Below are 16,410 nucleotides of genomic sequence, written 5' to 3'. Positions count from 1 at the left end.
AGGCTTAAGAAGATCTGCATGAAAAGTCGACTCTCATGTTTATATTATGAGTAAAATGACCAGTGCACAGATATTCTGGCCCATATTGGTTCGTCCTGGTAGCCAGTATAAATAAATGCATAAACAACAACATCTATTTAGCATCAGTGACACCTTGAGTAGGAAGTACAATATATGCAACTTAAACTGTACAAAACTGGACATTGTTGTTTCTTGTTTGAAGAATTGTGTAAACTTAGGAGCCTTGTGAGTAGCAGTAACTGCATGGAACAAATTTTAATTTAAAAATATCCAGATATATCAATTAGAGTTAAATGTATAACACTTCTGTACAACATATAATAATAATTACCTTTAAAATCTACTTCTCCATTACCATCTGTATCAAAAATGTCTATAACTCGTTGAACAAGGGGATTCTGTTGTAATTCAGGAAGTGACATAAATTCCTCAACACTGAGAGCTCCAGAATTATCTAAATCCAACTTTCTGAATCTTTTTCCAAGTCTTTTAATTTCATCTGCATCAACTGAAATATTAACAATAAAATTTTTAGCAACCTCCAAACGATAAATTTTTTTAAATGCATAGCGATTTTCTGAACTTCTTTTATCATTGTACAACAGTCATAATGTCGAACATATCTTGAATGATTTTCCTTTTGAAATATTCATATAATTATAAAGTAAATTTCCTAAATATCTGCCCTGAAGAATGGACATTGGTCAAGGCTTGTTTGACTAATAGCTGACTAGAACCATAAGCTAACTATAACTTTAGTGCTGTTTAATAATCCAGTTCTTCATTATTTTGACAACATTTATCTTTCCTGTTACATCAAGTATAATTATACAGAATTTTAAAAATTAATTTAAAAGGTTTTCTGACTAACCTATTAGTCTGGGAGACAAAAGTAAAAGTTCTTTAGTTGAACTAGAATGTAAAGCCTTTAAAGTACTACTGAAGCAAGGTATGATGTATAAAAACATCATAATTATATTATCCAATGATACATTGATCAGAAATGTTGTTTTAAAAACTTCCATACAAATTTTTAAAAAGTTTTGGTGAATAATTAAAGAAAAATGTTACTTACAATTGGAACATAGTTCCATAGGAAGAGAGTTTTCATTCCCCTGAAAGAATAAAGTTGGTAACATTAACAAAAATTAATATACAGAAATTTGAATAAATAGCATAATAACTGGTTACCTTAAAGTACTTGACTGTCTCCTTAAGAGTAGAGCATACTACATGCAGGAGAAAAGTGCCTGTGCTAGTATAAGTGTTTCCATATGTACATCAGGGCTTGTTTTACAGGTTGGGGAAGCAGCCCCAACCTTAATTTTAGGGGAAAATTATACTGACTACTGTATTTTTGCAAAAGAGGAAGAAAAAACTTAAATTCAATTTCTGGGGAAAACTGCACAATTTTAAAGAATTTTTTCTTTGAATAAGACACCCTAAGACAGCCCCAAATGTACATGTTTTAGGGGGAAAAGGTTCAGTAATAATAAAACTGGACTGAATTTACTAGTTGTGTTATTGGATAACTAATCATGGGATAGTCTCAATATCAAAGTTAGCAACCACAGAAATAAGGAAGAATTAAATGTTTGGTCTCATAAATATCACTCATTAGTGGGTTTGTCCAAAAATCTGGGTGGTTGCAAAGCAGGTTTTTACTGTACATTACAACCCCATCATAACGTTCATGTTGGGATCTAAGGTCTCAACACCCAATTGTTAAGATGATCTGATGTATAACTTATGTCATGAAATTACCCCAACACCCAACCAACCACTGATACATATAACGCTAAAGATTTTTTACTGACCAATTTATGAATGTTGATTTTTTTCTCTCGAGAAAATCAATTAAATAACATACCATACATCATTTGGTAAAATGTTACTAATTATGTTTAAAGCTGCCTTCAGAATTTATTTTTTATTGGAAAAACAATTCTGTGTTGTTTTAAACTAAGTATTTCAGTAACTTTATCTTGTTAAAGTGCATCATATCACTGTTAGTATTAAGCCCTGTTCACAACACAGCATTCCGAGAGCCAGTAACATTTGTTTCTAAAAATGGAAATTTGGAAAACAAATTGTCCACTTTAATACTTATTTACATATAGAGAGCAAACCGGTAGATTATAGGTATTGAGGGGTTTTCTTATTGTTTATGCATTTTAACAAAGGTAAATTTCATTTTCCACCTTTATTATTATACTGTTCTGTCAATCTTATGACTCTAGGTCAAATATTTTTTGGACTACATGTGCCACAAGTTGAAAACTAAAAATCAACAAAGGGCCATAATTCTGTTAAATTTGGTCCCAGCAAAAATTCCTTCCTTTACTACCATCTACACATTAAGGTTGTTCATCCCTGGAAGTTTAAGCAAAATCTGCCATCCGGTTTAAGAGGAGTTGTGTTCACAAAATTTCTACATAGTATATAGTGAAAAAATCAACAAAGGGCCATAATTCTGTTAAATTTGGTCTCAGCAAAACTTCCTTCCTATACTACCATCTACACATTAAGGTTGTTCATCCCTGGAAGTTTAAGCAAAATCTGCCATCCGGTTTAAGAGGAGTTGCGTTCACAAAATTTCTACATAGTATACAGTGAAATAATCAACAAAGGGCCATAATTCTGTTAAATTTGGTCTCAGCAAAAATTCCTCCCTTTACTACCATCTACACATTACGTTGTTCATCCCTGGAAGTTTAAGCAAAATCTGCTATCCGGTTTTAGAGGAGTTGCGTTCACAAAATTTCTACATAGTATATAGTGAGAAAATCAACAAAGGGCCATAATTCTGTTAAATTTGGTCTCAGCAAAACTTCCTTCCTATACTACCATCTACACATTAAGGTTGTTCATCCCTGGAAGTTTAAGCAAAATCTGCCATCCGGTTTAAGAGGAGTTGCGTTCACAAAATTTCTACATAGTATACAGTGAAAAAATCAACATAGGGCCAATTCTGTTAAATTTGGTCTCAGCAAAAATTCCTCCCTTTACTACCATCTACACATTACGTTGTTCATCCCTGGAAGTTTAAGCAAAATCTGCTATCCGGTTTTAGAGGAGTTGCGTTCACAAAATTTCTACATAGTATACAGTGAAAAAATCAACAAAGGGCCATAATTCTGTTAAATTTGGTCCCAGCAAAAATTCCTTCCTATACTACCATCTACACATTACGTTGTTCATCCCTGGAAGTTTAAGCAAAATCTGCCATCCGGTTTTAGAGGAGTTGCGTTCACAAAATTTCTACATAGTATACAGTGAAAAAATCAACAAAGGGCCATAATTCTGTTAAATTTGGTCGCAGCAAAAATTCCTCCCTTTACTACCATCTACACATTACGTTGTTCATCCCTGGAAGTTTAAGCAAAATCTGCCATCCCGTTTAAGAGGAGTTGCGTTCACAAGATTTCGGGACAGACAGACGGACAAGTGCAACGCTATATGCTCCCACTCTGTGGGGGCATAAAAAGCATATATAACGGAAAAGCTGAAACCGCTTTCAAGAAAAGATAAATGTGAACACAGCCATCACAGTTGCCGTAAAATATCCCGGCTTTAGTTGTGTCCCTTATGTAATTAAACAACATTTCTGTTTAAAATTTCCATTTCAAACACACATGAAAATCCTTGTCGGCAATGTAAACAATAATTCACAGATAACGCCGAAGTTTAACAAGAGCACTAAAATCGAAGACTAGCAAGAAAACTTTATTATCACCGAAGCGCGCAAAGCATTGTGGGTCTGAATCAGACTATCATATATTTTCGGAGCTTCCTATTCGTTGTATATATCCTCGGGTGGCCATGGTTCGTCACCCTTAGCATTTTACAGTGCTACTTTTTCTATTTCTAATTTCTATTGATCAAGCATTCTATGTTGAAGAAATTTGGCAGATACATTAAATTTACTTTGATGTTTAAAAATATCCAACTGTTTGATCTCTTAACAACAATTTGTTACGACTTTCTGACATGCACATGACAGGTGTTGACTCTAAGACAGGGAAGAATTTAGGGCACCCCACGATATATCTTTGCAAACAGCACGTTTCGGCCCCAAACCAAATCAGCCCCTATGCAAAAATCGGCCCCTAGACGTTTCCGCCCTTTTCCGCGAGACGTTTCGGCCTTTTTCCATTACAGTTTTATTTTTTTTTTATTACAGTTTTATTTAAGTTTAAAAGGAATTTTCATACTTAAAATCGTTAAAAATTGTAGTACATTGATTGATTGATGACACACAATTATGACATTTTAATCCTTGATTGATAATCCATTATAGATCTATCATCGCTATTTAGATAAATGCTTTTTTCAATGTGTAACAATAAATACAACTAAAGACACTTAATTGTTATTTTATAAAAACAGTTGACAAATTTATGCAAAAACTTTTTGATTAACAAAATTAATTACATATATACTTCAAAAATCATTATCTTTTGATCTCTATTAATCATTTAGCTAACACTTTAGATATATGTTTTTTTTTCAAGGTTTAACAAATTAATTAGCTAATTAGCCGTTAGTAATATCAAGGATTTTTTAACTTTTGATTTGATATAATTTCTTGATAATATAAGCTCTGATTGAAAATCTATCATTTTTATTGTAAAAAATGTTTTAGTTTTTTTTTAATTTAAAAAATGACTGTTTACAAAGTATTGTTTGTTTTATCTTATAATTTTTTAACTGTCATGTGTTGTATTGTATTGCTAAAACTAGTCTCTTACTATTACTTTAATAGTTTTGATAATAAATGTTTGTACTGTGCTGTGTCTTGCTTTTTAATCATTCAAATTTGAAAAAAAAACTTATTGATAATAAGCAGATAAAATATGTTTCAGTGTTTGTGTACTATGTTTTGTTTAACAAAGTTATTATAATGTTCTGTTCTGTTTGTTTTACTACTATTTTAGCCTCATTCAATTAAAAATCATAATTAAATTATTCAATTTATTCTCTCATTCCTTTTATTATTTCATTATTTATATGCTATTAAAATTCTGGTATAAAACACGTTAAAGTTACATTTAATAAATTTCATAAAAACAGAAAATTTGAGAAATAACGACATTTCATTAATAAATTGGGTTTCATATCGAATCCAGATCTTATTTTGGTGTCCAGACAACCAAAAGGAGTTTTATTGGCATACAAATGTGCAACCTCATTGTGGTGAATTCGGAAGTAAAATTTCTGTTTGCATAAGAAACTTCGCCTTCTGATCATCCGTACATCAATGTTAAATCAACAAACATGACTATAAGTAGCAGTCCTAACAGGGCTCTCAGTAGGGTCAGAATTTCACGAGTCAAAGACTCTTTGGCCAAAATTTTCATGAGTCAAATCATTCTTTTATAGTGTCATTTGACTACATGAATCATTTTTACAAAATTTTACTGTATTGGAGTTATAAATGTCCATATAACCCCCCCCCCCCCAAAAAAAAATAACAAAAAAACCCCAAAAAACAAACAAACAAAATGAATTACATCTTTACTGTGAAAGAATAAAAAAGCAGCAGCTTTTCTGATTAAATGTATACTGCAGTAAAGTATAAAAAATTATTTTTACTGGTATGCTATATCATATTAATTTTAAATATCAAAATGTTGTTTATTTTGATAAAAAATGTACAGGTACTCCAGGTAAATCAAAGACGTATTGTATTGTTAACCTTTAATAGCAATCAATAATTGACACCTCAAGTATGTAATTCTTATCAGTTGTGTGGAGCTATTTTTAACACTGTCAAATTGCAGCCACTGATTTTGCGCTTCAGTGCACATGCTGTGTGTAAAGCCCTTTATACACGACTTATACTGCCTGTTGACATTTTTATTGAGTGCGATTTGAACACATGTATGATTTGATAGGTCATTAGGTGTGGGTTTAAGGTAATTATTATTGCATAGCTTAAAATCCCATGTGGCAAATTGACTCTTGTGCAAATTTTATCACGTGTCAAATTTGTGCATTTCCTGATTTTCACGAGTCAAAACCCGGATCCCCGTGTCAATCGAGAGCCCTGCCTAATTTAACAGTATATTTCCACATTGTAACGGATATTTTCATACAAATTTAATCTTTTTTATAAGATGATTATTTTTACTGAGCCTAGTGCACCGTTGCACATGAAAATCTTATATTTGCTGTGTTCCGGATAGCAATGATAACATCGTGACGTAGCGCATACACAAGCTGATTATAGTCTTCATTTGCAAGTTAAAATTCGTATACCAACTTTAGTGTTACTGTGGAGTTTTCCATTTAAAATCCTTATTTATGAACACTTTTTGATGATATTTACAACGATACTGTAAAAAAGGTTAATGAAAGTTCAAACTGTAGAATGCTTGGTTGTTAGGCCGACGGCAAAAATATTTTTACATATTTATTTAATGTAGCTTTAAGGTAAGACTTATTCCTAACTAAATATGGGGCCGATTTGGTAAAGGGCTGAAATGTCTTGGGTATTTTGGGGCTGATACGTCTTTGGGCCAAAATGACTCGAAATCATATCTTTGATACCAATAGTTCCAAAATCCAAGCATTAAATTTCAATTTATTAATTCATATACAGTAACTAAAAATTTACAATTATTGCTCAAAATGACATAATTTGTTTCAAATTATTCAACTATATTACTTAAATTCATCTGAAAGACTATTTTCATGAAAAAGTACTTTAAGCAATAAATAATTTTCCCCACCCACTATTTCAACATGTAAAAATGTCAACACAGAAATTTATTCCGATAGTTTAACATTTCTGTTGCACTCCCATCCTTGAATGTCATTTAAAATCATCGATAAGAAATGCTTAAAATAAACGAGCATCAGTTTGATTTCATTTGATAAATGCTTACCATTTTTATAACGTAAATTAGATGCTGATAAGTTACTCCAGTTGCTGCAAAAACATCCGGGCGCTTCCGATAATTTGACAGATGTACGCATGTACGGAAATGTAAATACTACCAACTTCCTTTTTGAGCCGGTGTAATGGCGTCTGGGGTAAGTTTGCGTGGCAAATATGATAAATCGACATGAATCTGTTTCGTTATGATGGTTATTTACACATTAATATATAACTCTTGTAGAGATATAATTACGATATCTAATTTTTAATTAATTTTCACATTTTTTTCAGAAATTGTTCACATATCCAGGCAATTTTAGAGCGTTCAAGGCTCTAATTGCTGCCGAATACAGTGGTGCCAAAGTGTCAGTGGACACAAGTTTTAAGTTTGGTGACACCAATAAATCTAGTGCTTTCTTGTCAAAGTTCCCTCTCGGAAAGGTATATATTTTGTATTTTCAAGCTTAGAATGATGCAATGTCTTGAAATTTTTGTTTAAAATCTTTGAACATTCTTATTTGTACTTGGGTACTTTAAAATAACACCAAAATGGTATATTCAGGGCTTGTTTTTTAACCAAGGTTGGCGTGTGTGATGCTTTAGAATTGTTCACTTTTTAGCTCGACTATTCGATAAGAATAAGTAGAGCTATTGCAGTCACCCGAGCGTCGGCGTCGGCGTAACCACTTATGTTAAAGTTTTGTAATAGTTCAAATATTTTCAAAGTCCATACATATGGCTTTGAAACTTTGCACACTTGTTCACCATCATGACCCCAACCTGTAGACAGGAGGAGGTAACTCTATCAAGCATTTTGACAGAATTATGCCCCTTTTTCGACTTAGAATTTACGTTAAAGTTTTTGTAATAGTTCAAATATTTTCAAAGTCCATTGACATATGGCTTTGAAACTTTACACACTTGTTCACCACCATGACCCCAACCTGTAAACAGGAGGAGGTAACTCTATCAAGCATTTTGACAGAATTATGCCCCTTTTTCGACTTAGAATTTACGTTAAAGTTTTTGTAATAGTTCAAATATTTTCAAAGTCCATTGACATATGGCTTTGAAACTTTGCACACTTGTTCACCATCATGACCCCAACCTGTAAACAGTGGGAGGTAACTCTATCAAGCATTTTGACAGAATTATGCCCCTTTTTCGACTTAGAATTTACGTTAAAGTTTTTGTAATAGTTCAAATATTTTCAAAGTCCATTGACATATGGCTTTGAAATTTTGCACACTTGTTCATCATCATGACCCCAACCTGTAAACAGGAGGAGGTAACTCTATCAAGCATTTTTTTTACTATCAAGCACTAAGAATAGTCGAGCGTTGCTGTCCTACCGACAGCTCTTGTTTAATAAGGTAGAGAAGTAAGCAGCTGGATAACACAGTCGGTATCCTGAGGCTGAGGGTCCCTGTTCGAGTGTCCGGATGCCGATCAGGCTGCACATTTTCTCAACCTCCTACACACAACCTTGGTATATTTCAAAGCCAGTTAAAATATTTTTATTTACACTTAACATGAATTAAGAAAGTTTGTAAATTGACAAAATATTGAAATATATTTAAGATGGAATACTTTTAGGAACCAATGTTTATTAAATTTATTATGATTCCATAATCAAATGTTAATTCATACCTGCATGTCCTTCCACTTTAGGTACCTGCATTTGAAGCAAGCAATGGTGACTGTATTTTTGAAAGCAATGCAATAGCTCACTATGGTAAATCTTTACTAATATTTTTTTTTTTGCTAAATGCAGGACTAGACAGTCTTTTCAGTTGAATTTTCATGCAGATTTCCGGAAAAAATCATACCTAGCACCAATTTTATTTTCCCAAATTACCAATTTTGTAAACTTCAAAGCTCTTGTCATCATTGTACACATCACCTTTGGGTTTTAGTCTTGCTCAGGGCCTTTTCACAGGTAAGAGAAGAGGCCTTTTCTATAAATATGACGGGGGGAAAAAAGAAGAAAAAACTTGGATGTTCATTTAAGGGGAAAATTACATGCTTTTTAAGAATTTTCCATAGGGGAAGCTGCCCTTTGACTGTCCCTGCTGCAGAAGGAAAAATAGCCCTGTTGCATTAAAAGTTAAATTGATTGACATGAATTTCTACATTTGGTTTCATTTCACACCTGACATAAATAATGAACATTGCCAATCCTGATGTAATATTTGGATGGGGGACGGCGCTGAAAAAGTGGTCACTTTTGTTAACAACATTTCTCAAACGATAAACAGTTTTTGGGGCCTAAATAGGGCATTTTTTTCACTGTTTGAGGCCTCAAAAAGGGGAGGCAAAAAGCCGCCGAAACACGCTTATATAAGGGAAAAGGTTAAATTTACCATTGATATAGAGTTTTAGTACGCTAAATAGTCCTGTTTGTAACAGAGGGATATTACTTCAGCTTGTGTTTATGTTTTATTTGATTGATGCATGATGCAAAGTATTTTTATCTCTATTTAGTTGGAAATGACCAGCTGTTGGGCAAGACACAAGCAGATGCTGCACGTATACAACAATGGATTAACTTTGGTGACAATGAGATTCTTCCAGCGTCATGCACATGGGTCTTTCCCTGCCTGGGAATCACACAGTTCAATAAACAGGTATTAAAATGCTCATCAGTGTGTTTAGTTTGCCCCCTATTTATACATACCTTACCTTTCCCCAACTTTAGGAATGGTGGTGTAACCAGACAAATTGAGGAAATTTTTATTTGACTCCAATAATTTTGAAAATAATGTTTACAAAATGTTTTTCAAGAATTTAAAAAAGAAGGGAAAACTGCTTTGTTATAAGTACTTTGTTAAAGGCATGATATAAGCATATATTATAGTATTTAAAATTCATATTTTCTTTAGTTCTGTTTAATTTAAGATGCACAAGTTTTTAGTTGTGCAATAGGTAATTGTTATTATAATACAAGTCCTTCAATATAAGGCACGTTTGTATGATTTAAGGAACAAGCGTGTAAGAGATGAAGGTATATAAATTCAGAGACAATTTGCATTTATGTTCTTTATAGGGCATGGAAAACTTTTCTCTGAACATGATTGATTTTTAGTTTTGACTTTTCGAAAAATAGGGAGAGCTATTGTACTTACACCAGCCGTTGTTGTCACATTTCTGTGAGTTTTTTTGCGTGCATGTTGGTATCTCAAAAACTTATACAGGGAATGGGTTGAAGCTTCACACACTTATTTGAGAGCATAATAGGAGCCTACTGTCCATGGCCCATAAGGTCATAACTCTAATATGGATTTTGACCAAGTATGGCCCCTTTTTAACTAAGAAAATTCTACACTATCCTGGCCTTTTTTTACTATCAAACACTCAGAAAAGGTTAGCATGATGTCCTTCTTACGGCTTGTTTGACAAATTGTATTGATAAAATTTTTATTGGCAAAAAACGACATTTCCTGTTGCTTGTTTCTACTTTTTCTCATTAGGAATGTTTTTGGAGTTGTGATGAAGCAATGCATTCTTTAGATGTTACCGATATTGTTATTTGTAATGGTTTATAAAGTGTGAAATAAAAATACTTCAGTGTTTCTTATTCAGGACACAGAGAAAGCAAAGGAACAGATACAGAAGGCTCTAAGTGTGTTGAATAGTCACCTGAAGACCCGTACCTACCTTGTTGGTGAAAGAATTACACAGGCTGATATTGCCGTCGCTTGTGATCTGCTGCTCGCCTACCAATATGTAAGGGAACTTCTTTTGTTGTAATTGATTAAAATTATCTTTAAAAAACTTGTATTTAATTTTCCTTCTACAAAGGCATGTCTATCTGTTAGTAGGTAGATATGTAACAACGGAAGGTAGAGAATAAATGGTGTTTTAATGTAATACATGCGTTGTTGTATTTACAGAAATATAATGACCAGACAACTATGATAATGTTTAAAATGATTTTAAAAAAAAAATAAGCAGTTCTCAGAGTTCTGTAGTAAATTGTAAATCAATGTTGCAATAAACTTCTTGAATATATCTAGGTACTTGACCCATCAGTTCGTGGATCATATGTTAATGTCAACAGATGGTTTACAACACTCATTAATCAACCTAACTTCAAGAAGGTTATTGGTGACTTCAAACTTTGTGATAAGATGGCAACATTTGATGGTAAGTTGTGATTTTACGTCATTCAAGTGCTGTGTCTTTATATAAAATTTCAGGAGGTTTGGATGTTTTTATATGTCCCTTGTCAGTACAATATTTTAAAGAATGTCTCTTAGATACTACAAACTAAATTCTTTCATCCAAATCGGATATGAATGATACCTTTGTTTTTGTTAAAGAATCTTGTGCTATTTATAGAATTGGAAGAGTTGTTAAAAGTTTCTGACTTAGAATCACCTTTACCTGCTAGGGTTCCATATTCTAATTTGATTGCATTATGGGAGAGCTTTTCTCGCTCATTGAATGATAATCCACTGCCTGCCAATGTATGAAATGATGAAGGAGTTGCGTGAACAAAGATCTGGGAAGCTAGCGTATGATGTTGACCGTGACTTAAAAAAAATTGAAAGCTTTTGTTTCATTTTCAGCCAAAAAGTATTCAGAGTTGCATGGCTTAGATAAAAAGAAGAAGGATGAGAAGCCTGCTAAACAGAAGAAAGAACAGCCAAAGCAGCAACCAAAACAAGAAAAAAAGGTATTCAATAGTACACAAGTTTAATCATAACTGTTGAAACTTTGGTAAATGTATTGATTTTAGTGACAGGATATTAGGTAGACATGTATTTCTACATATTTCTGTTCTCTGCAACTGATGGTGACTTGTAATTGCTCACCTCTTAAAGCTGTAGGTTTGTATTCTGGCAGGAATGTTGCATATTGTGAAGCTATCCAGCTAGTTTACAGTAAGTTGTTCTTCCACTGTAATTGTAAGTTGCTCCTGAAAATAGCACATGAAGGGTGCAACTTGGGTCCTCCTACAATGAATTCGGAAGGTCATAAAATTAACCTATGCTTAACAGTGCTGAGATGACTTGCTTTCTTACATTATATAGTGTGCTCTCAGTTTTCGTATGAAGAGAAAGAAAAATGACAGTATATTGAAACAATGATTGATGTTTTGTAGAAGGAGCCCGAGGATGATGATGAACCACCTAAACCAAAGGAAGACAAAGATCCCTGGGCTACTGTACCCAAAACGTATGTAATGTCTTACTGCATGTTTATCTTAGTGATTGTAGAATAATTACAATTTTCAGATTAACTTCTCGTGTTGGCTTATCAATATGAAGCTGCTGTGTTTAAAAATTTACCATAGCAAAAGAAGCTAGTATTTAAATGCTTGAAAATTATACTGCCTTATATAGCAATGTCGGAAATATTTAATTTGTAAAAAGTGATAACTATATAAAGGCTTAAAATAATAAACTTTACACTTTAAACAATGAAAATGCCCATTATTACAAACAAAGGTTTTGTGACATATTTAATGAAAGTAGAGTTTTTAAGAAACAGCATTTTTCATGATAAATATGTGCATACTCTTGAGTAAAGTTATAACTTGTAAATTTTGTTTTCAGTTCATTTGACTTTGATGCCTTTAAAAGAACTTACTCTAACAATGACACTATTGAAGTGGCTGTACCTTATTTCTGGGAGAAATTTGATAAAGAAAACATGTCAATCTGGCATTGTGAATACTTGTATCCAGATGAATTGAAAATGATCTTCATGACCTGCAATCTTGTAGGAGGTAAGTCGAGTGTGTTCTTAAGGTTTTTATCTCTTCACCTTGGAGAAAGAAATTTTTGCAATCATAATATAGTTTCTATGTTATTATGCCCCCACTTCAAAGAAGAGGGGGTAGATTGCTTTGCACTTGTCGGTCCGTAGACCAAATGGTTTCTGAGTGATAACTAAAGAACCATTAGGCCTAGGAACTTCAAACTTGGTATGATGATTGGTCATGACCTGTAGATGACCCCTTTTGAATTTGGGGTCAAGGGGTCAATGTCATATTGACCTTGTACTTAATGACGGTTTCTGACCAGTAACTCAACAACTCAAGTTGCTTTGGTTGATATTTTTATATTAAACTAAAAATGCTTTTGGTGTCTTATGTAATATAACAACTTGGCTGTCATTAATGAGGCCTACATAATTCATAAAATTTATGCATATATTATTTGATAAGATTTGTAATAACTTAAATTGCTGCACTCAACCTATGGGGTCACAATTATTATTACCTTGTGACTTAAGTCATGACCAGTAGATACTAGATAACCCTTATTAATTGTTTGTTCACATGGTCAGAAATCATGCATAATAACCTGATCACATGACTAATTGGCTGCTGATAGGGGGCATACATGTTTTAGAAACATATCTTGTTTTGAACAGTATCAAGATTATTACAAGAATTATGTTAATGTATGCATGAGAACGATACTAATCTGAAGTAACGTTTACCAAGAATTTCATTTTACTGTTTATTATGTTTACTCATTTCTTGTTTAAACTTTCAGGAATGATGCAGCGTTTGGAAAAATTAAGAAAGTTTGCATTTGGAAGTATGTGTATACTTGGACAAGACAATAGCAATCAAATCTCTGGTTTATGGTTTTGGAGAGGACAAGATTTAGCATTCCCTGTAGGTTATTTATTGTAGTTTTTAGGATTTATAACTGGTTCATTGTTTGAGAAAAAAATGTGGTATGGTCGTAAGATTTTTTAAATAAAGGAAATAATGCCTATTAGTTGTTACCATGGCAATAAGCAATACTGGCTGGCTAGGTGTTAAAGTAATGCACATATGCTGTGCAACAAGACTACAGTTTATATTAACATGTGTAAATTTACACCCAGAAAAAAGTCACTACCATCATAATTTACTGAAATTTCATATTACTATTCTCTGAAATGGTCTAGTCTGTATTAAATTGGTTCATAAAGAAAAGAAATAACATTCTCAGGAGACTAAGGCTTGACAATCCTACTTTACTGTGAATGTATTTTGCTGTTAATAATCCAGATTCCTCTAACAAAGGCATGTTTATCCAATAATGGATAGATGTGTAAGAAATGGAGGTAGAGAAATCACTTGAAGTGTTAGCAATAAATGATATGTTATATCTATTACACTATAAGTGAACATATTCAGTCTCTTACAACAAATTTGACAAGTTCATTACATTACTTAAAATTTTTACTATGACATTAAGTTTAAAAAAGATAGCTGGTAATTTTGCTGAAAGGCCAATTATGCTCCAGAAATGCTTTTATGTGTATTTCTCAAATCTTCAAAAAAAGTACTAATTGGCCAATTACCTTAACCATCTTTTGCTTCTGTTGCTTTTTGGCAATTAGTACATTTAAAGTGATGACTTAGCATTTTGTAATTAAGTTAAAATACTACTTTGTTAACCAGGTTTTCAACGAAAACCGGGTTATTGTAATGCCGAAGTCGGCGGGCGGGCGGGCGTCAACTTTTGGTTTCCGCTCAATAACTTTAGTTTGCTTTGGCCTATTGACACCAAACTTGGTGTGTAGGTAGCTCATATCAAGAGGCTGCTTGGGATTGCTACCCAGGTGTCTGTGATCAAGGTCAAGGTCACTGTTACTAAAAATAGAAATTCAGTTTCCGCTCAGTAACTTGAGTTTGCTTTGACCTAATGACACAACATGGTGTATGTCTAGCTTATATCAAGAGGCAGCTTGGGATTGCTACCCAGATGTCTATGATCAAGGTCAAGGTCACTGTTACTAAAAATAGAAATTCAGTTTCCGCTCAATAACTTAAGTTTGCTTTGGCCTATTGACACCAAACTTGGTGTATAGATAGCTTATATCAAGAGGCAGCTTGGGATTGCTACCCATGTGTCTGTGATCAAGGTCAAGGTCACTGTTACTAAAAATAGAAATTCAGTTTCCACTCAATAACTTTAGTTTGCTTTGACCTATTAACACCAAACTTGGTGTATGGATAGCTTATATCAAGAGGCAGCTTGGGATTGCTGCCCAAATGTCTGTGATCAAGGTCACTGTTACTAAAAATAGAAATTCAGTTTCCGTTCAATAACTTTAGTTTGCTTTGGCCTATTGACACCTAACTTGGTGTATGGATAGCTTATATCAAGAGGCAGCTTGGGATTGCTATCCAGGTGTCTGTGATCAAGGTCAAGGTCACTTGTTACTAAAAATAGAAATTCAGTTTCCGCTCAATAACTTTAGTTTGCTTTGGCCTATTGACACCAAACTTGGTGTATGGATAAGTTATATCAAGAGGCAGCTTGGGATCGCTATCCAGGTGTCTGTGATCAAGGTCAAGGTCACTGTTACTAAAAAATAGAAATTCAGTTTCGCTCAATAACTTGGGTTTGCTTTGGCCTATTGACACCTAACTTGGTGTATGGATAGCTTATATCAAGAGGCAGCTTGGGATTGCTACCCATGTGTCTGTGATCAAGGTCACTGTTTCTAAAAATAGAAATTAAGTTTCTGCTCAGTAACTTGAGTTTGCTTTGGCCTATTGACACCAAACTTGAGGAATGGATAGGTTATATCAAGAGGCAGCTTGGGATTGCTAACTAGGTGTCTGTGATCAAGGTCAAGGTCACTGTTTGTTACTAAAAATAGAAATTCAGTTTCCGCTCAATAACTTGAGTTTGCTTTGGCCTATTGACACTAAACTTGATGAATGGGTAGTTTATATCAAGAGGCAGCTTAGGATTGCTACCCAGGTGTCTGTGATCAAGGTTAATGTTTTTAGTTTTCATGTTATAACTTGACTTTGCTTTGACCTTTTGACACCAAACTTGCTGAGTGGCAGCTTTGGATTGCCACTAAGATATCTGGGAGCAAGTTCAAGGTCATTTGCTTACAATAGAATTTTCAGCTTCTACTCAATTACTTCAGTGCTTTTTGACCTATTCATTGCTGTCACATCAAAACTTGGTTGTTGAAAACCTGGTTTTCGTCGCATTGCGGCGCTTCTTGTTTACATTTTGCTACTATTAAGACAAATAATTTCATTTCAGCACTTACTTAAGCATCTAAAGTGCTCTTAAACTATTATTTAAACATTATAAAACTCATTGTTTGCCCATTCTAAAGGAGGAAAACTTTAATAATTCTGGGGTATAATGTGCCCTTAATTAAATGCCTTGAAAATTTCACACATTTATTGCAATTTTGAGTATCGATAGATACTTTGTTTTAATTCATGAAATAATTTTACGTATGTTTATCATTTGACAGTTGAGTCCTGACTGGCAAATAGACTATGAATCCTACAAATGGACAAAACTGAATCCAGATGATGAAAAAACTAAAAAGATGGTTAAAGAATACTTTGCATGGGAAGGAGATTTTGATGGTTATGGTGGCAAAAAATTCAATCAAGGAAAAATTTACAAGTGAAAACTGTCATATTTTGTGCATAACTACAGTCAAGTTATTTATTTTGCTGAAAATGTGCTCGTTGAAATGGTTGGTGCAAAGAGAAAATAAAGAGAAAAAACTTA

General features: G+C 33.3%; 2 protein-coding genes across 3 annotated transcripts in view; one reads left to right on the top strand and one right to left on the bottom strand.

Annotated features, from left to right (window-relative positions):
* The window catches only part of LOC132714238 (calcineurin subunit B type 1), a 27,333-nt gene extending 20,294 nt beyond the window's left edge, over positions 1-7,039 (bottom strand). For both annotated transcript variants that reach the window (XM_060697044.1, XM_060697045.1), the window contains exons 1-3: positions 6,912-7,039; positions 1,097-1,136; positions 353-529 (exon numbers count right to left, since the gene is read on the bottom strand). In XM_060697044.1, coding sequence (XP_060553027.1) covers positions 353-529; positions 1,097-1,136; positions 6,912-6,914 — 220 coding nt within the window. In that variant the 5' untranslated portion in view covers positions 6,915-7,039. The remainder of the gene's footprint in view (positions 1-352; positions 530-1,096; positions 1,137-6,911) is intronic.
* LOC132714237 (elongation factor 1-gamma-like) lies at positions 6,937-16,410 on the top strand. Its single transcript, XM_060697042.1, has 11 exons — positions 6,937-7,059; positions 7,196-7,345; positions 8,576-8,639; positions 9,389-9,531; positions 10,487-10,630; positions 10,921-11,050; positions 11,476-11,582; positions 12,012-12,085; positions 12,466-12,638; positions 13,414-13,538; positions 16,145-16,410. The coding sequence occupies exons 1-11, from the start codon at positions 7,048-7,050 to the stop codon at positions 16,304-16,306; spliced, it is 1,284 nt and encodes a 427-aa protein (XP_060553025.1). The 5' UTR covers positions 6,937-7,047; the 3' UTR covers positions 16,307-16,410.

Source organism: Ruditapes philippinarum, unplaced genomic scaffold, assembly GCF_026571515.1.
Source record: "Ruditapes philippinarum isolate M1 unplaced genomic scaffold, ASM2657151v2 ctg35_1_1_1_1, whole genome shotgun sequence".
In the NCBI taxonomy this organism is placed as follows: domain Eukaryota; kingdom Metazoa; phylum Mollusca; class Bivalvia; order Venerida; family Veneridae; genus Ruditapes; species Ruditapes philippinarum.
Note: the sequence above shows the minus strand (reverse complement) of the source record. Positions and strands in the feature narration are given on the sequence as shown.